The sequence below is a fragment of the Echiichthys vipera genome (assembly GCF_963691815.1).
Source record: "Echiichthys vipera genome assembly, chromosome: 16".
Taxonomy (NCBI): domain Eukaryota; kingdom Metazoa; phylum Chordata; class Actinopteri; order Perciformes; family Trachinidae; genus Echiichthys; species Echiichthys vipera.
The window spans coordinates 19,885,899-19,905,937 of NC_139841.1; the positions used below are offsets into that span (position 1 = coordinate 19,885,899).

Here is a 20,039-nt window from a genome sequence, read left to right on the forward strand (position 1 = left end):
TAAAACTGCTCTTGGTGGCAGAAGAGTATTTTTAAGGTCTAATTAATTTCTTGCTCTGCCTCTGACCCCTGATCCAAACACACATAAGGGAGATGGGGGTTGAGATGAATAGTCACTTACAGTTTCCAATCACTGTGATTCTCCAGATTTGTTCAAATTTCTCTCAAACTGATACTCTGCCCACATATTCTGTTCCACTCGGAAATTTGACATATTACAGAAGCAAAATATGGTCTCACTGTTGGTTAATTGTGACCTTTCTTTTGCAGGTCTGCTTCAGGCTTCAGTTTTGCTTCTGTTACACAGGGAGTTGGAATGTCACAAGGTAAAAGCAATACAGCAACTTGGTATCAGATAGTTGTAGGATGATGTCAAATGGAAAAGGCCCTCCTCATTTTCTGTTTTTTCCCCTTATGTCTCTCTCAGGGAAAGATGTGAATAAATTCTCCTTTGGTGGAAATGGCAAACTTTTGTTTGGGCAGACTGGAGAGGAGCCATTCTCAAAGTCCTCCTCCCCTGCTCTTGGCAGTGGTTCTCCTACACTGGCTACAAACACATCAGGAGACAAATCTGCCTCTACCACACCTGCCCCCAGGATAGAACCACAGCCCCTTAAGACGATTGGAGGAGAGACTCTGGGCAGTTTCTCTGGACTCCGTGTGGGCCACGGAGAAGAAGCGAAAGATTCATCCACAAAACCCGCTGCTGGCTCATTTACCTTTGGGGAAACCGGACTTGGTATTGGCAAGGGAGTAGCACAGTTTAGCTTTGCTGCAGGTGCCCAAAATTCTGCAGAAGATCCTACAGGAGCAGACTTGTCCAAGGGGGCAGCATCAGGCAGTTTGTTCAAGCCTCCTGAACCGTTCCCCAAGCCGGCCTTCTCTGTTCCCCAGTCTAGCTCAACTGCCTCCGCTTCACCTACGTCTTTCGGCAGTCTTCTTGCAGCTTCTTCAGAGGAAGCAAAGGTTTCCTTTCAACCTTCAGAACCCACGCCACCCCCTGAAAAGGAGCTTTCGACTGGACCACCTGTAGAGAGCGCCAGTCCCTTTGTAGTACACGAGCCTGCAGCGAATGCAGCCATCACAGAAACCACGGCAGCCGCAGTTACAGCACCAACTACTGCACCTCCTTTGATCACATCCTTCCCTACCGCAGACCCTCCCCTCTCCATCAACGAAACAACTGAAGCAATCCCTCCAAAACTAGCCAGTGCAGCTCCCACAATAGAAGCCACCCCAGACAGCACCACCTCCACCACTGCTCCTGTGCTCCCTGCAGCTTCTGCCACCCCTGCTGCAGCACCTGTGTCCCAGGTAGCTCCAACAGCATTCCAGGTTCCCAGTTCTGACAAACCAGGTTCCATTTTTACTCAACCTGCCCCTGCAACAACAGACAGCAGTTCCCTTGGAGTTACACCCGTTATCAGCACAGTTGCCACTGCAGCCACCACCCCCACTGCTACTGTTGTCGACAGTACAACAACAACTACTGCTAGCACTGTGTTTGGGCAACCTGCTGCACTTCCAGCTTCCTCAGCCCCCTCAGCCCCCTCAACACCTTCAGCCCCAGCATCAACAGGATTTGGCTCAACAACGTTTGGTACATCAACTGGAACTGGCTTTGGCAAATCTGTGTTTGGTCAGGTGAGTGGCTTTGGCCAGCCTGTCAGCAACACTGAAACATCTGGTGGCTTTTCTTTTGGCCAAACAGCATTTGGAGCAAGTTCTAACAGCGCGACTACAGGAGGAGGTCTTTTTGGTGCTGCTACTGCTACCAATGCCAGTTCCTTCTCCTTTGGCACGAGCAGTGCCAACACAGCCAGCAGCACAGGCTCAGGGCTGTTTGGACAAACCACAGCACCAGCATTTGGCCAGAGCTCCGGATTCGGGCAAGGGTCTGTGTTTGGGAGTAATACCACCACATCCTCATCATCAGGGTTCAGCTTTGGACAGCCATCGGGTGAGTGTGCACTTGATTTCTTACAGCGGATTTGAAAAATATGGTGAGTTTGTGGCTACGGGTTTTATTTCTTTTCACTGAGTAAAAAAAAAAAACATTTCTGTGGGATTCAATATTAGTATAGCTATAGTGGTGTCCTCACTCATATTTATATTTACTTAAATGTTGCTAAATATGTATCTAATTTATTGAACTAATTAAGTTTGGCACAATTTTATGAGCTTTTCGTATATACAAATACTAGAGGTTCTAATTCAGAAGTATTAGGTTTATAAGCTTAAATTATTGATATGAATGGTGGAGCTTCTTCCCTCATCAAAGATCTTTGGTTAATTGCAGACACCAGCTTGCAGAGCACACAATCCAACCAACAGTGCAGCACTGTAACACTAGCAGGCTGAGATGGACAGCACAGAACAGTAAAGAGCTGGATTCATTTTAGCCCACACAGACCAATTAAATTATATCCAGATTGGCCCTTTCCTTTTTTTTCTTTTTTTTCTTTTTTTTTTGTATCTGCCCCTTTCGATGTTGTTATTTGGGCTAGGTCTTTAAACTACTTTTAAATGTTCTTTTTGTCAGGTGATGCTCAATCTCATTTTTCGTCCATGTACTATGACATATTCAAATTATAGTTTCACTGTCACTGAACCTGACTGACTCAAGCCATTACATTATATAATCCAAACACAGCCTTTTCAGTTCACCAAATTCATATTGGAATCCTGTGGCTATTTATAAATTAGGAAAATTACACCTTTAGGCTTTTAAAGTAATTGGGTATACAAGATTCTCAATTTCAAACCAGTCAGCCGTGAAAACAAGTCTGCTGGAGAAGTTGTTGTCACTCAGTGGTGTTATATTTACTAATCAGAACTACACAGCTAGTTCAGTTGTGTCTCACAATGTTTAAGCTAAAATGTCAGACAACACCTAAATTGCTGGAGGGAAGACCCCCAATTGTGTCCGTAGTATACAGCCTGTCAGTTGGGTTAGAGGTGTGGACAGTCTGAGTAAGGAGGTTGGCATGAGGGGAGCTGTCCCGTTCCCAAAGATTCTCTAAATTCCCAACACATTATGGGAATGTCTGTGTCTCTGTGGACAGCTGTCACTTCTGTCTGCAGACTTTAAGGGGGAGGGAGGGGGTAGCTCATTCTTTGGGGGACAAAAAAGGGAAGGTATATTTTGGTGACTACATCTGGCATCATTGGCTACATGACATCTAGTTGTGCAGAGTTGACAGAAATTGTCTCAGTCTTAACTATATTTTTCCTTCCTTCTCGTTACAGCTTTTGGCTGCTCTTCCACCACCCCTGTGTTTGGCCAACAAGCTGGCAGCGGGAGTGTATTTGGACAGGTATCATTCACTGGTTTTTTATTTATTGATAGAGCAACCTATGAATAGCATTGTAACTCGAGTACCTAACTACTAATTACAAAAATGCATTGAGGCAAAATCTCTATCCCTATATGATTTGTTCAATTCCTATCTTGTGCGTTATGCGGCCTGTTCAGCGCAGGGATCATTGTTACACACAGACCGTTTTTCCGGATGCACACCACTGGATCCGGAAAAGGCAGAGGATCATTTCACACTTAAAAGAAGCCAAGACGGTGCAATGTGTCCACTGCAAACTAGAACTGTTATACCACAACAGCACAACATGGATGATTCAGCATCTGAGCCCAAAGCAGCCCGTTGTTAACGGCAGTTCACCAAGCGCAGCTGGTTCGGTTTAAGGAGGGCGATAGTGACGGATAAACAAGAATATAATGTGTAAAGTTAGCTCTCCTTGTGAATTTCTCTATGTTTAGTTTTTCGTGAATGTTAAGCATAACGTTACATACCTGATCAGTCTTTATAGTTTTGTTTAAGTGAATGTGTCGCGTTTTGTACCTTGTTTGTTGTTACGGTCAACAGAACGAGAGCAACTCGCTCTTCCTGATGATATCTATCTCTAATTAATTTTCTAAATTAATCCATTTATCTTTGAAAGCTGTTTGAGTAAACACCTGCGTCAGGTAGAATTTTATGCACCACATTGAATTGTTTAAAAAGTAAACTTATTCATGGTAAATTGCGAGTGTATTGCCTTCGACACACACATACACGTCTCGTCTCTCTCCCTCTCTCCCTTCATGCACACGTGCACACTCACTAAGTCGATGGAATAATCGGTAAAAATACTCTATTACAAAAAGATTCGGTAGCTGCAGCCCTACTTAAAATAAAGGATTCTATTCCTCTGGACCCCTTTTTTCTTTTATTGATTGATAGATAAACCTATAAATAGTATTGTGTTAAAGTAAAATGAAACTTTCATTTCTCTCCCAGCAGCAGCCATCATCTGGTGGGACTCTGTTTGGCTCAAATTCAGCCAATACAGCAGGCTCAGCTGCTGGTGGAGGGTTTTTCTCTGGCCTTGGAGGCAAACCGAGCGAAGAAGCTGCCAACAAGAACCCATTCGGCACCGGCGCCTCCACCGGAGGGTTTGGACAGCCTGCTCAGACAGGTAGGCTAGAAAGATTGCTGATATATTTTAATTTTAACTTATGTTCACATGTTGCTGAGTGGGTGTTCCACCTTTAGCATAAATAAACCCTCATTTTACTTCCCTTAAAAGATACATTTATCTGCCTATTTCCTCCTCCTCTAGGTGGCAACAGTCTGTTTGGGAGTAGTGGTGCCAAGACCTTTGGTTTTGGACAGTCCTCCTTTGGTGAGCAGAAACCTAGTGGGACCTTCAGCACTGGTGCAGGGACTGTTGCATCCCAGGGATTTGGCTCCTTCTCTACTCCTGCAAAATCAGGTAGAGCTCTCCCCATATTTCTTTATATTCTAATAGCACTGCGGTTCTTCAGTCCTTACTGTTTCACCTTTAAGATACTCTCATTCACTCTTTGAAATTGATGCTTGCGTGCAGTTAACATTTTATCAGATAATTCATAGTGCTGGCATTTTCAGACCAGACTTGGTTCCATGTGCTGCCCCTATGTCCTTAGGCTATGGATTCATTCTCTTGTTCAAATTGAGCAAGCGGCCAAGCATATGTAAATAGTGGGGTAATAACATTACTACATTAATTCATAATTCCCCCCTTAAACACATTTACCTGATCAGCTGACTCTTGACAAAACTTTCTCCTTTATCACCTAATCCCCTTATCCCCTCGCCTCGGCAGAGCAGAAAGTGAGGTAGTCGTGCTGTCATTTCCTGACAGAATATTGCTGATGCAATGTTACCTCTCAATACTACAAGTCACGGTGTATATGCATATTTGATACACAAAAAGCTTTAAATGATCTGTTAAAGCTTCATCATTTTCAAACTGTCATTTGCTGATTCTGTCCTCAATAAACATTTTTATTTTTTTTAAAGGGCATTTAGCCTATTTAGATATCTCAAATGGCCAAACTGCCCACTGCTCCTATACACCCTGCTTTTAGCAGATTAACAATTTAGAGTGGCTCAAGTGTGAATTAAATTAGCAGTATAAGCATTAAGAATTAATTTAATTTCACCCCAAATAGATTACTTGGTTTTCAAAATTAGGTTCTTTATTTCAAAAAATGTTTCTGCAATACTTGGTAAAATAAATTAATAAATCTTGATTGTTGTATTAGCCATCCAGGCTATCCCTTGGCTCCACTGGGATACTGGTACCACTCAGCACACTAATGCCATATCACTGGCCTATGTACAGGGAATGTAATCTTGTTATATTATCTCAATTAATTATTTACTGGCATGCTGTTAGCCAGGCTGTAATTTCAGTACACCCTTTCTCCCATGCCACTCCTACCTCTCAGGCTTTGAATAAGTGTGAAGTATTCATCCTGTCATTAAGCTGTCACAGTGTGTTGTTCCAAACCACAATAGACTGCAAACAACAAGACACAGTATTGTAACTGTAGTCATGTTCAGACAATAGGGGAAAATATTCACTCTTATTGGAAATAGGGATGGGACAATAAATGATTTAATCACAGATCATTAAAAGGCACTCACAATAGGTTGATCGTGGTGAATTTCCATTATCAGGATAATCATGAATATTGTTCATAATTTGACATTTTTAATAAATGCGACCTTTATTATTCATAATCACCTCATTTAAGATGGTTTGATCGATTTTGTTTTTCACTAAAAAAAGATGCATGTCCATGAAATTTTTCCTATCATCCCATGCCTAATTGGAAATGTGATTAACAACATTACTCATTCTTAATATCTATTTACTAGTGTACAGTTATTACCCTGTTGGCTGTGTCTGCCCTGCTTAATACGATATAGTCGCACCATGCCACCAGCATCATGGCGGACCTTTCTTTTTATCTTTTCTTCGAAGAAACATTGCTGAGGACCTTATAACTCCCTGTATATGTTCAGCTATTTTCTGTTACAAAACCTTTTTAAGCACTTATCTATTTTTCCCACTACAGGTGGTTTCGGCAGTGCTCCAGTGTTCGGGAGTCCCCCTTCCTTTGGTAGTAACCAAGCATTTGGTTCTGGTGCAGCATTTGGCTCAAGCCCTTCCTTCCCCCCCAACAACATGGTTCCCTCAGCTGGGAAAGTGTTTGGAGAGGGAACAGCTGCTTCTAATATGGGAGGATTTGGGTAAGAAACTTAAATATTGACTATAACACTATAAAAATGTAAAAAATATTGACTGTAAAACTATATAAAAAAATTGTTTTAGGAGTATGTACATACATAACCATGAGACAATGTTGTAAATTCATTTAGTAATTAATTTACAGTACCAATCAAAAGTTTGGACATGTTTAACCATTAACTTTAATGGGAACGCGTCTCCAAACTTTTGACTTGTACTGTAGCCAGTACAAGTCAAAAGTTGCCAACATGGTTCTGCCACTCCCGATTTGTTTAGCAAATCGGGAGTGGCAGAACCATGTTTGTATAGGGTTATGTGAGATTGTCATCTTGACCTAGTGAGTAGCCTTGTGGCAGCATTCTGGATTGACTGTAGATGATAAAGCCGGTTTGAAATTTTAAGAACGTCCTCAGCTGGACTACAAGGCACAGCACTTCAGGCTGTCTGTTGTGCTCATACTGAAGACTAAATAGTGGATTTGAACAGGTCACTACATACGGTATATATTCTTTTCAGACATTCAAACGAATGTTCTAATTTCTAATAAAAAAGTGTCCTCATATACTGTACAAGTTTATCTATTTTTTGTCTTTGTGGTTTGTATCAACTCTGGCATTCAAGGCAAAAACAGCAACTGTTTAATTTGAGAATTGAGTCACAGGCTTTTTGTGCAGTACAGAAGGGGAGCGGGACAGTAGGATTTTGCTTGCGGGATGGAGCATCTTTTTTGGTAATCGGAACATCTGTGTTCTCTCTTACTGAGTGTAACATCACGAAGCATAGCACATTAAGCAACTGAAGCGCAGCATTCTCCACATTGTTAAACCCTCTATTAACATTATAGCGATGAAGTGATCAAATTAACCAAACGGAGTAAGTTTGGGAAGTCCCACTGAACCTTGTCCAAGTACTATGGGAGAGTGCTTTCACACTGTGATATGTTGAAAAAAAAAAAAGATACCTCGAGGTCCACTTACTGTACAGGGAATTCTTTACAGCCCTCAGATAGTCAGCCTTATTCCCATTTAAATGTAGTTTTTTAAACTACTGGGAAGGGGATTATTTTATTTGTCCTACATCCCATCGTATCCACTTTTATTAACATGGTGGGTCCACCATGTGCATGTGTGTTTTTACAGTGAGCATGGTTATGAACTCAAAGCCATGGGGGCCTGTGCAGGACTATATTATTCCCCTCAGATAATCTCACTCCAGGGTCATGCTGCCTGCAGATTAAACTGGCCTGCTCTCTCCCCCTCTGTTTTGCTTATACTCCCTGTTCTCTCCCTTGGGAGTCAACGGGAGTGGGATTACCGGTTAAAGCCCTGTCTCTCAATCCTCACACACACACACACACACACACACACACACACACACACACACACACACACACACACACACACACACACACACACACACACACACACACACACACACACACACACGCCATCTGACACTTTCTGCCTTGTAGCATGTTTACTAATAACAAGGGATATATACATTATAGTCATTTCAGTTTCTATCTCCCTTTTTTCTGTCATTTAGAAATAAATTGCAGGTTGTTAATTGACATCCAGCCCCATGTCTTAGTGTTTTCACTCATTTTATCTCATCAGCCCTGTTTCAGTATCATGTTTTGATTTTAATTTAATATTCATTGAAGTAGTTGTACCTTCTTGTTACTAGATTACATTTGTCTGTATCTGCTTCCGTTTTCAGGTTTGCCTCACCTCCCAGCGGCCCGTCCTTTGGTGCTCTAGCCAGTCAGAGCGCGCCGTCATTTGGGGGCCTTGCCCAGCAGGGCACTGCGTTTGGAACTCCGCCCAGTAGCTTCTCAGGGTTTGGACAACCACAACCACAGACAGGAGGTAAAACGAATACTCAAGCTTACATTTTCTTTTCTTCACTCATCATCTTTAAATGTCTTCTTCTTCTTCCTCTTTCTTCTTCCTCTTCTTCCACTTCGTTCAATATTGTAAGCGGCACGGTCAGGGGCTCAAGTGTAGCTGGTATGCGATTTTTCTAACATCAGTGCAGATGAATTGTAGTAACGACAAAGCATCTTCTTGCTGTTGAGATCAGTCCTGTGTTATCCTCTTTTCATTCTTTAGTACAATAATATACAAACATTGCATATCACGTTTGTAATTTCAGTATGCAATTGTTCATCTCATGTCTGTGCACTGGTTTGGGATTCTAGTAAGCTTTGACATGAGGACATGCAATAGTAATTAAATATTTTTTTTAAATGTATTTGTTTGTAAAAATTGATATTCAGAACAGGATATTATCATCATAAAATAGAAACCGCTTAGTTTCTCACAACCAAGCATGTCTGAGTTTGCAGGCATGGCCCAAATCAGAGGCATGGCAATTCGGAGTTTTCACGCCATTTTCTTCCAACTTGTTTCTTTTTTCTCTCTTTGTCATTAATCATATACATATTGTACATGAGACCAACCCAATTGCTCTGTTAATCCATTTATATTTCTTTACCTTCTGGGTGGCAAAGCTTTGCTTGTCAGGTCATATTACGTACGAAGCAGCACACAGATCTGTTTGTTATTGTGAGTCATGCTGTGAATAAATGGCTTTAGAGTTTTGGGTTTTCATCTTTTGGAACAAATTTCACGGGTGCATAGTGATTTATTGTTACAATCACCTAACGAATCACTTTTTTGTCCCATTTTGTTTCATAGGGTTCACTGGGAACACCTTTGGGTCTGCAAACCAGTAAGTGTTGTCAATGCATTTAGTTTTAATTGATGTCTTCTTGTATGTAAACTAATGAATGGACAGACCCTTATTTCTCTGTTCCGCCCTGGCAGCAGTGTTTTGTGCCTGTGGTGTTTGAACTCTGCTGAAGCTCATTTCTTTCTACCACAACACAGTTCCCCTTGGAACCTTTCAGATTAATTACACTTTGTTTATTTCCTTTTCTGTTCTCTTCATTTGTTTAAAGTTTTCAGCTTTGTTGCTATTTCACTGTATTGAAATACAGGGAAGAAATGAATGATGCATTAATTCATTCTTAAAAAGGTGATCCAATAAATAAGACAGTAAATACTGTACAATGCTGCATAAACTTAATACAGTTCATCATTGTGACCCCCTGTGGAAAGTCGCTGTCCCTCAAATAGGTGGTGCGTGATTGAACACTCTAGTAGCACTTCTTTACTAATTGCCCCCTTGTGATTAGATTTTCATTCCCATCCTACTGCTTCTGTTAGTGCCTGTTCAGTCTCTCATCCCTCAGTCCCACTTCCTACCCCGTTATTCTGCTTCTCCCTCCGTTCGCTGCTGCGTGTGACATGGCAGCCAGTGTTCCCCGGGGTGTGTTCCAGTGGAATGCACTCTGAAGTGTGCAGGAGTGTGTCGAGACGAAGCTTAGCCTATTCGACACATTCACATGCTGTTAATAATCCTCATCTCTCTGTCTCTTTTAGTTGTTCTTTTGACTTCCTCACATAGTACATTAATCTTAATGCGTATTGTGTTTCTTTGCTAAGCTGTACACATCTATTGGATTGCATTATTAATATTTCTTTTATATGCAAAACAATCCTCTAGTTATTTTTTTTGACTGACGCTTCATCTCAAACTTTGAAAAACTTTTTGATCCGTGATTTACCTCAACCAGAACCATAAAGCCCTCAAAATTAGATAACGGATGGACAGAACTATTCTTGAACTATTATCCTCTGGTTGAAAAATAATTTAAAATGGTATTGCCATTTCATTTACAATGATATTTGGTAAACTATACAAGACACATGGTTTGTGTTTGTGTTTATTTTTCATTTGTCCGTCCAGCTCTTGTTCGTTTATCTTCTTGAACGCCTTAAAATTCCCAATTTTCCTCCTATTTTCCTCTTTAAAAACATAAAGCACCTTCGCCTCACTAAGGTTATCTGTCTGGCTGTTCCAACACTTGAATCAAGCTTTACCATTCTAATGCTGGCAAAAATATTTAAATGCAATATGTCAATAAAAGCATCATAACTTCAAATGAAAAATTTTACAGGTCTTGTGCTAATTCTAAAAAAATAATACTACAACTGGTATCGTTTCAAACATTGAATCTCCTTTTTCAATAATCTCTCCCTCTCTGCTTTGTCTGTCATTTCCAGATCAAGTCCCCAAACATTTGCCAGTTGGAGAAGCTAGTTTTATTAAACCTCCGCATCACTGCTACAGTACTTTCTGCAATGCTCTTTGTGCCACATAATGGGTGATGGGGGAAAAAGGCGAAGATTGTCTTCCATTTGGATTCGGGTTAAATAAAGTGAAAAAGAGGATAAACATGCATTATCTTTTCCAGAAAACCTTTGAATATTTTAGAAAAAAAAGTTTTCGAGCAGCTTGTAGAGTGCAGTTCATTCGCTAGATTTACACAGTATATTAATTTGTGAAGCTTATGCCTGGTCTTAGTATTCTATTAGGCCACCAGTTACTGTGAGGTACCTGGAAAAGCATGTTGTTGCTTTTCTTTGCTTTCTCTTCAATCATTGGAAACTCAATAATCTTGTTGTAAACATGTCCATGACCTTCTTCATTAAATATAGTAGTACGTTGTTACACATTGATGCAGTTTACAGACATGTCGTTCTTTGTTGTCAACATTCATGCTCCAGAGGGATTTTGGCTTTCGGGGTTCATTTTGTAGCCGATATTTTTAAGTTTTTGTTTCACTTTTAAACAGTCGAGAACAAAAACTCTCAAGCTTCTTCATAGTTCACTCTTTGCATTATGTGAAATTGTGTTCTTAGCATGGCAAAATCAGTCTAGTCGTATGAATGTCAAAAATGTACACCTTTTGTAGAATTTACTAAAATTAAACAAACCCAACATTTTGAACTGTAAAGGGCCGTCCACACCAAGAACTATCACTATAATGATAACTGTGGGGCGTTTCTTAAATGACATTGAATGAACTTGCATAAAAGAGGTAGATACATTTATAAAGCACTTGATTTAGCTTTTGTTTGTCATTATTCCTATTAATAAGAATATGAAGTATAAGAGTTTGAACATGAATGCCTGTAAATTTGATTGGCTGTCTGTTTCCATCGTCCATCGAATCGCTCTGAAAGTGATCCCAAAGATATCTGTCGTCGTTATAGTTGGGGTGGGGGATGCTGACGTCCTCCCTTAGTAAAAAGAATTGTGGTCGCAAGAGAAGACAAAGTTATATTTTCCTTTTCAAATATTTTTTGCAGTGAATCCCCGCTTGATGTATATTTTTACATGAAAAAGTGAAAATAAATTGAATTTCTCAAATTATTTGTCTTCAAATCTTTTCTTTTATTAATAGTGCAGTCATGTTTATGGCTCATGACTATATTTATTCGCTTTAGTGATTATGAAACATCAAATCATAATGTGACCTTTTCACTTACTTTAGATCTCTACATTCTTGAAAGCAAATTTAAGAAGTAAAAGTATTCAAAAAGATCAAAAACCTTCAACATGCTCCTTAGATAACTGACGAATGATATGACATATTTTGGCTTTATACAATTTTGTTGAATATAGTCTTTTGCAAAACTGTCTCAAACATCTTGACACATTGTGACAGCACTTCACAGTATCACAGTTGAAAATGGAATCGCTGCTTTGTATTTTCTTAATACGGAGAAAAATCTGAATATGTATTATTCATATAAAACTAAACCAAGTTTAATTCAATGTGGCATGAAGAATAGCATGGCAGCAAGCCCCAGGCCATGTGTACACGGCTCACTAATTAATGCTAAATCCTTGATATGCAGCTCCTTCCTCCATCTTCAGTAAAGGAATTCATTGACTCGCATACAGAGCTAAATTGGGCTGTGGGAGAATGCTGATGGGGATCTGTGGCTCGTTCCAGAGTCTAGATGTTGTGGCATTTGGCCACCATCGACAGAATTACATTCCCGGCTTATGGCTGTGGAGCATGTCACTGTCACTCTGTCCGCCCTTATCTCACGTCCCTCACCAAACTGGTGGCAGAGGTCCTGGCCGCTCTGAAGTGGCACGGGAATGTCAGGGTTATAAAATGTGACCTGAACCCACCCACATGCTCAAATGGTCAAATCCACATTCCCCGATAGTCTTTAATAGATACAAACAGTAGACCGCCTGCACAAAGCCACTGGCTTGATAGTTGTGAGAAATCATTGGCTATAAATGAATTAGAAATGTGTTTTCTTCTTGTCTGAAGACACATAAGAAGCAGCGTTATGTATGTGATCACAATGATGTTTGATCAGCACCAGCTCCGTTTGATGTCTCAGGTAAAGAGTTCCAGTTGGACACATTGGCAGATTAAAGAGGCACACAGGCAGTTACAGAGCCCAAAGTCTGTAATACTTTCAGCTAAAGCGGATGAGCTTATGAGATTTTCAGCACCCACTCCACAACTGTAAAAGCATTAAAGGCAGAGTGTTTATTATCATTATATGACAAATATAACAGCAATACTGACGGTACTTGTTTCTTATGTCACTGGTGATGGAAAGTCTCACAACCACTCGGGAGGATGGCAGCTGTCTTCATGGAATCCAGATAAAAATAGCTCAGTCAAAAGCACCTTTCACCCCTCCCCCCCTGCCAAATCAGCGATGATTAGCAGCTCTTGACCATGCCCTGCCATGGGCTACATCCACACTTCTACTTTTTTGTTTACAAACGCATATATTTTACTACGGTTCTGGCCCACACTACTCTGGCATTTCCAAGCCTGTTTTAGTTTGAAAACTCTGGGGTTGTGTTTTAGTCAGGACAGGCAGAAACCAAATAATGACATCTCCGTTATCTCTCGGCTGACATAGCTCTTGCGGTTTCATCCTTCTACTTGACCTTTCACCAGTGCTGTTCTTGTACTTGTAGTGTGGATGTAGCCTTGTTTTGCTGACATTGTCTACATCTCTACCTGTGCCAAGATGTTTTTTGGGTCTTCAGGCATTTCTATGAACAGCGGTGAATGTTATTGATTCTGGTCACTGAAGTGTCTCCCATACATGTACCAGCCAAGCCGTTCAGGTTCTGACCCGTTCTGACACACTTTTGTGTGAGGTAGGTGTTATCCAGGGCACCAGCTCCTACGAAAGAGCATGCTACAATTTTCCCTAATGGGTCATTTTGTGTGCACAGATAATCCAAATCCAATAATCCACTAACAGACGAGGGAGACCATGCCCCGTTTCTCTTCTCTGCCAATATGGTGGTGCACTGCGGATTTGAGGTCCCCTCCCCTTTTGATGAGCGACATCTAATCGTAGCCAGGCGTCACAAGTCTTTTAATCTTCACAATAAGTTAAATCATCACAAACATAAATAGGTGAGGTTAAATGGACAGAAGTATTACCGGTGTCATTTTGTTGCTCTGCAAAGTAAGAAAAAACTATGACTCAGCCCACTTGTATTTATAACATTAAATCAGAGGAAATCTGTAACCAATGCAAGCAGCTAAGGATGGGTGATATGATGATGTATACATCGTCAAAACGATTTTTGTATATAATTTCTAACGCAATGTTGGAAAAAACAATGGTTGAACTGCTTGGCGGCAATAGACGAGATTTTACGTTCTGATCCTTGCCTGTTGTTTACTTTGCACCAACGTTCGTAAGTGAATTCACACAGTAGTATACAGAAATAGACTAATATACTGTTTATCTATTGAAATACCAGAAAACATGCTTTATTGTGATATATATTGTTATTGACATATAAAATTACCTCTATTAGGATGAAGGATTTTGGCCATGTAGCCCAGCCCTGCTACTACAACAAAGAAGTTACAAGTTATGTGTTGTTATGTACACAATAATTACAAGAAGCAGTCATTGGCAAAGGAAGCTTGGATCTCGGGCTCCCTTCAACAATGCTCATTAAATATGGATTAAAAAAAGAAAATCACAGCAAGTAAAAAAAAAAAAACAAAGAAAAACAATCAGACTTAATAGTACTGTGGAATTATAGGGCTAAAAAAATAATAATATTAATGAAGTAAAAAATAATTTGTATACAGTACTTTCAAATGAATACACTGAATGTACACAATTACATTTGTAACATATGCACATCCTGTGGTTGGTATCATTTAATGTGATATTAAGGAGTCTTACATTTAATTAGGAGAACCCTGCAGAAACTGATACTATCACTATGGATCTTAACTATTGTGACTGCAGGAAAATATGTAGCTTAATAAAAAACTTTCATTGTTTTTTTCCTCCGTTCATTCGTCCTATTTGTGTTGACTGAGAATCCAGTGGGCCAGACAGGATATTTCATCCTTGAAAGCACACATGGATCCAAACAAGGTGCAGTTTGTGGCCTCATCACTCTCTGATCATGGACATATACAGCACATTTCCTTTTGACAACACTGCATAAACAATTTAAATATTCAGAAGCCGTACTTTCCATCAGACTTATGGTGCAGCTCGACTCTTTGAGTTTACATTAATAAAAGTTGTGAATAGCACCTGGTACTTATTTTGGTACCACCTCGTTCAAGGTTCCAAGCGAGCTGAGCCGAGACTAGAAGGTGGAGTTAAAAGACTGCAGACCACTGATTGGTCAGATATCATCACCAGAAAGATAATTTGTGCATCCTGCACTCATGCAAAAACCTGCTATTTTTAAATAGCAATGCTACCGCCACTAGCGGCTCGTATTCATAACATTAAATCAAAGGAAATCTGTAACCACAATGGTTAAAGTCAAGGTTTTTAGCAATGCAAGCAGCTAAGGATGAGTAATATAATGATGTATACATCGTCAAAACAATTTTTGTATATCATTTCTATCGCAATGTTGAAAAAACAATGGTTGAACTGCTTGACGGCAATATACGACATTTGAACGACATTTTACGTTCTGATCCTTGCCTTGTTTATTTTGCACCAAAGTTCGTAAGTGAAGTCACACAGTAGTATACAGAAATAGACTAATGTACTGTTTATCTATTGAAATACCAGAAAACATGCTTTATTGTGATATATATCGTTATTGACATATAAAAATACCTCTATTAGGATGAAGGATTTTGGCCATGTAGCCCAGCCCTGCTAGCTGCATAAGGGATAACAATATGTCTGGTTGGTCGGTCCACCACTTTGTTGCAGACTGAAATATCTCAACAACTATTGGAGAGATTGCCATGAAGTTTGGTACAAACATCCATGATGCACACACAATGAATCCTAATGACTTGATGACCCCCTGAATTTTCCTCTTGTGCCACCATGAAATACTAATACAGGACTTCTTAGTCCACACTCAATTTTGAAAGAATTTTATAACATTGGCAGTTTGGCATAGTGCTGCACAATTAATCATCATTGAGTATTGTGGTGCTGCGGCCTACACATCGTATTCTACAGACTTAAGAAAGAAACTTTGTTTAGTAGAGATCCTCACAAAAATCACGCCGTGATCATTTTAATACATTTTTCAGTGATTATAAAAATAATGATGCAAAAATGTTCATTCCCTCCAATATTGTGAGCCAAAGCAAGTGACAACATTTGCTTTGTACTCTGCCCTACTTTATTATCGTTTGCAGCGCCTCACCCCCAGCTACGTGTGGTTTGTCCCTTCTTTAACTGCTGTCAGAGTCTTGCGGATGCTGTTAAGTTGCAGAATGTAAGGACATGATCACTTTGTGCTTAAATGCTAAGCACTGCTTTGAGCATTATAGCAGCACTGACAAAAGCAATCACGCATAATAAATAGCAGCCGAGCAGATATACCAGTAAGTCCATCCCAACCTCACGACCTTTAATTACCTACCTGCCTCAGTTCCTCCTCTTTCCCTCTCTGTCTTTAACTGACTCACAGGGATTACGCCGTTCAGTGTCATTACTTATCCTGATACTTCAAAGGAGCTTTATACAGAGAGTTTTAATTTCAATCAAACTCCATTTTGTTTTCCAAGTGTACACAAAGTATATAGAAAAGGAGCCCGACCTCTGCAGAAGAAGTCAACACTCCTCTATTTACATGTGACACAACATAAACGTGTGTAACATCATTTTAAACACTTAACTCTGCGTGTGAATGGATTACTGAGAATGGACTTAAAGTCTTATCTAATGGACTTGATCATGGATGTCAGGCATTATCACGGATGTCATGGGAGAGGCTTTGAGCGTCAGGCACAGGGCTGCTAAGGTTTCTGAAGAAATCCGTCCCTAAAGTCCTTTTAAAAGGGGACACATTAAGCTCATTTTTAGGTTTGTACTTGAATTTCCAGACTTTAATATTCAAAAACACATACTTCTGTCATACTGTCGCTTGACAACAACTCTTGAAACGCTCCGTTTTAGCACCTGTCTCTTTAAGCCCCCCTCCTGCAGAAAACCCAGTCTGCTCTGATTGGTCAGTTTTTCCGAGTCTAGGTGTCTGCACCGTAATTTCAGTCGGTGAATGACTGTAACGACACTGTTGCGGCACTTGCTACCTGCATATAGTTGTGACATCACAACCGTACACAAGTCCTTACAGTTTGTTTAAAAGCACAGTTTCTGAATACAGGCTGCGTGCATTTCTCTTTGGATTGGAAAGTGTTTTGATACTTTCACAATAACTATATAGCACCTTGACCTGCTTTATAATAATAATAAAAAAGACATGAACACATCTACCAAGGCAACAACTACACTTTCTGGTGTCCCTATAAAATTTCTTCTACTTCTTTCCCATTATTCGAATGTAAACATTAGGACACATGAGACAAATACCTCCACCAGAGGAAGGAAAACAGATGCCATGTTGCAGTGCAAAGCTTGCTCTGACAGTATTTCGAGTGCCTTTGAGATACTTTCCCCTTGCTTTGGCCACAAAAGCTGTTTTTGTACGTAAGCGCTGAGCCACAGCTGGCTTCCCAGCATCACCTCTATATTTCCCACTCAGGTGAGAGTTCTTGTTTTTGTAGCACTGGCATCCAGCTTGAGCCTAAGGTCTCCGTCATCACTCGGATTTCATCAACTTTGTCAGAACTGAATCCAAAAGAAGCTCTGTTGTAATCCAACCTCTTGATATGTAATTTGATTGAAGTGCTTTTGATGTGATTTATGGAATCTGTTTTGTAGCAGATGACTTGCATTATTAAATCAATATTCCTTTGAGAGTATTTCAGTTTGAATCTCGGTCAACACTTAGTGTGAGTAGTTAATTCTCTTATTTGCTGAATGTAGGTTTTTTCCCTTTTCACAAAGCAAGCAGCCTGCATTTGAATGCATATTAAACACTGCTGGTGTCAGCAGATGTACTGCCCAGATTTCGGGTTCATAAATTAACCAAATCCATATCCGCCCCAAAATTATTCTTTTACCCTGTTTTTGGTCATCAGTCAAATCTAAACGTCTGCTGATAAGACATTGCAAATGATTCAGCACAAACAGTGTGAGCGGTTACCTTTTTTCAAGACAGTGGCGTGTTTGTCTTTCAGCTCTCTGCTCTGTTCTAACAACGCAACTCAACTTGCTCGTTTTAGTGTCATGTTGCTCAGTGTGCATCTAGAAAATAATAGTAACTGTATGTGTAACATTCACAGTTCATTGTCATTAGTGTGTTTGTATTAACAGACATGTGGCCAAACTATCCGTAACTAATGGCTTTCTTTCTGATTGGTTGAGCATAAGAAGCATAGGCCATGTGCTCACTAAGCTTTCACATTAATTACATCCAAAAGTTCGATTGCAGATAATGTCAGAAGCATGCCAGCCAACGTGGCACTGATCCCGTGGAAGGTTTTCGTTGCCACCGTACTCTACGGGGGAATTGTTGGGTCTATGTAAATCATAAATAAATCATAGAGTGTGGTCTTTACCTAGTTTGTAAAGTGTCCTGAGATAGCTTTTGTAATGATTTGGCACTATAAATAAAATTGAACTGAATTGAATTGAATCTGTTATTGTTTCTTGGGCTTTAGCTCCGTTAGCATGTAGCTTTAGCCTTTGCCAGTCAGCAAAATATCACAGTGTCCTTACTAAAAGCCCCACCTACAGATACTATATTGTTTTTATATTGTAAAATGTGAATGTATGAATGAAATTTCTTACTTTCGAGCATGTTAAACAGCACAATAGAAATAAACCTTAACATGATTATATTCAAAAACAAGCAATATATACAATATATTCCAACCCAATATACAAGCAACTCAAATATTAAATATTTAATATTACAAAAAGGAGCAGGAAGAAGTGTGCACTCGTTTGTTCCTACCCCTTTATCCGCTGTCCATCATAATTCATTTATAAACACTTATCCCTATTGTATAAACACCCAAATTTGCTATAAATATAAGCAATTTCCCTATTTTATTATAAAATATAATAATGATATACTATTGAAAAATAATGACATAATTATACTTATTTTATATACTGTATAACCTAATACAATAAACATATAATGTTCTGCAATTTCCCAGCTTGGGATAAATGAAGTATTTCTATTCTATAAATAACTTTACCGATTCTATAATCTACATTTTTATTATATTTGAGCAATGAGATTTAGGATTGGTTAACTGCTGGTTATGTGTAAATATGTTTAAATAAGTAAATTGTATATAAATAACAGAAATATGCAGGTAGTTAGATTGATACATTTTTTATCACGTTTTACTATTCAAGTTTTGTTTTCTTACCACTTTCTAATATTGTTACTTTCTTATCATTCTCCCTCTTCCTCCATACACGGGGCTCTTTTTCTTGTGTGCATTCAGTACATTTTAGGACTGAAAGTCTTGTTGATATATGGAGGTGCTACACCTGGTACAGGGGTGTGGAATGACAGGACATGACAGACCGCACCCATGGATTTTGTTTAGGAAAAATGAAGAACAATGTTTCTCACTTACTTCCTGACCATCAGCCTGAATGAAATGTTGTAACGTTTTTGACATTTCTCAGCCGTCAGAAAACATCATGAGAGATTGGAAATGCCAAGACATGTGAACATATATCACCATGTGGCAGCACATTAGCACCTGGGACATCAGCACATTAACACTCACCGTGCAAAGAATGATCAACGTGATGGACATACTTGATATATATATATATATATATATATATATTTAATGTTGCTCTATCTGCTTTTCTTCCCCTATTCTAAACCTGCACTAAACTGGATTTTCCCGACCTTACGTACGCTGCTTTAAGTTGTAAAAATGTAGAGGGAGAGAAAGAGAAATTAAAGTAACTATGAAATTAAAAGGGACAAATACTTTTTATGAGTGTGGGTGATGGTATTAATATTTAAAAAATCAATAATGGATAAGGCATGCACAGGTCAGATAAGGTCTTCAGTTTTATTTCTCATGAAGCAGTTTAGCCTATAATTGCGTAAAGGATTGATTTTTTTTAATTTAATTTTATGAATTTATTTCAGACGTCAAAAAAAACATAATATAAAAAATTAAATTAGTCCACAAATATTTAAAAAAACATATATGTGATT

At 39.4% G+C, this 20,039-nt stretch overlaps 1 protein-coding gene across 3 annotated transcripts in view; it reads left to right on the forward strand.

Annotated features, from left to right (window-relative positions):
- nup214 (nucleoporin 214) overlaps positions 1 to 11,798 on the forward strand; it is a 32,551-nt gene extending 20,753 nt beyond the window's left edge. For 2 of the 3 annotated variants that reach the window (XM_083929553.1, XM_083929555.1), the window contains exons 28-36: positions 270 to 325; positions 427 to 1,959; positions 3,249 to 3,316; positions 4,295 to 4,472; positions 4,617 to 4,769; positions 6,403 to 6,577; positions 8,295 to 8,443; positions 9,275 to 9,308; positions 10,706 to 11,798. In XM_083929553.1, coding sequence (XP_083785679.1) covers positions 270 to 325; positions 427 to 1,959; positions 3,249 to 3,316; positions 4,295 to 4,472; positions 4,617 to 4,769; positions 6,403 to 6,577; positions 8,295 to 8,443; positions 9,275 to 9,308; positions 10,706 to 10,742 — 2,383 coding nt within the window. In that variant the 3' untranslated portion in view covers positions 10,743 to 11,798. The remainder of the gene's footprint in view (positions 1 to 269; positions 326 to 426; positions 1,960 to 3,248; positions 3,317 to 4,294; positions 4,473 to 4,616; positions 4,770 to 6,402; positions 6,578 to 8,294; positions 8,444 to 9,274; positions 9,309 to 10,705) is intronic. The other variant, XM_083929554.1, reaches the window with a different exon arrangement.
- The last annotated feature ends 8,241 nt before the right edge of the window (positions 11,799 to 20,039 follow it).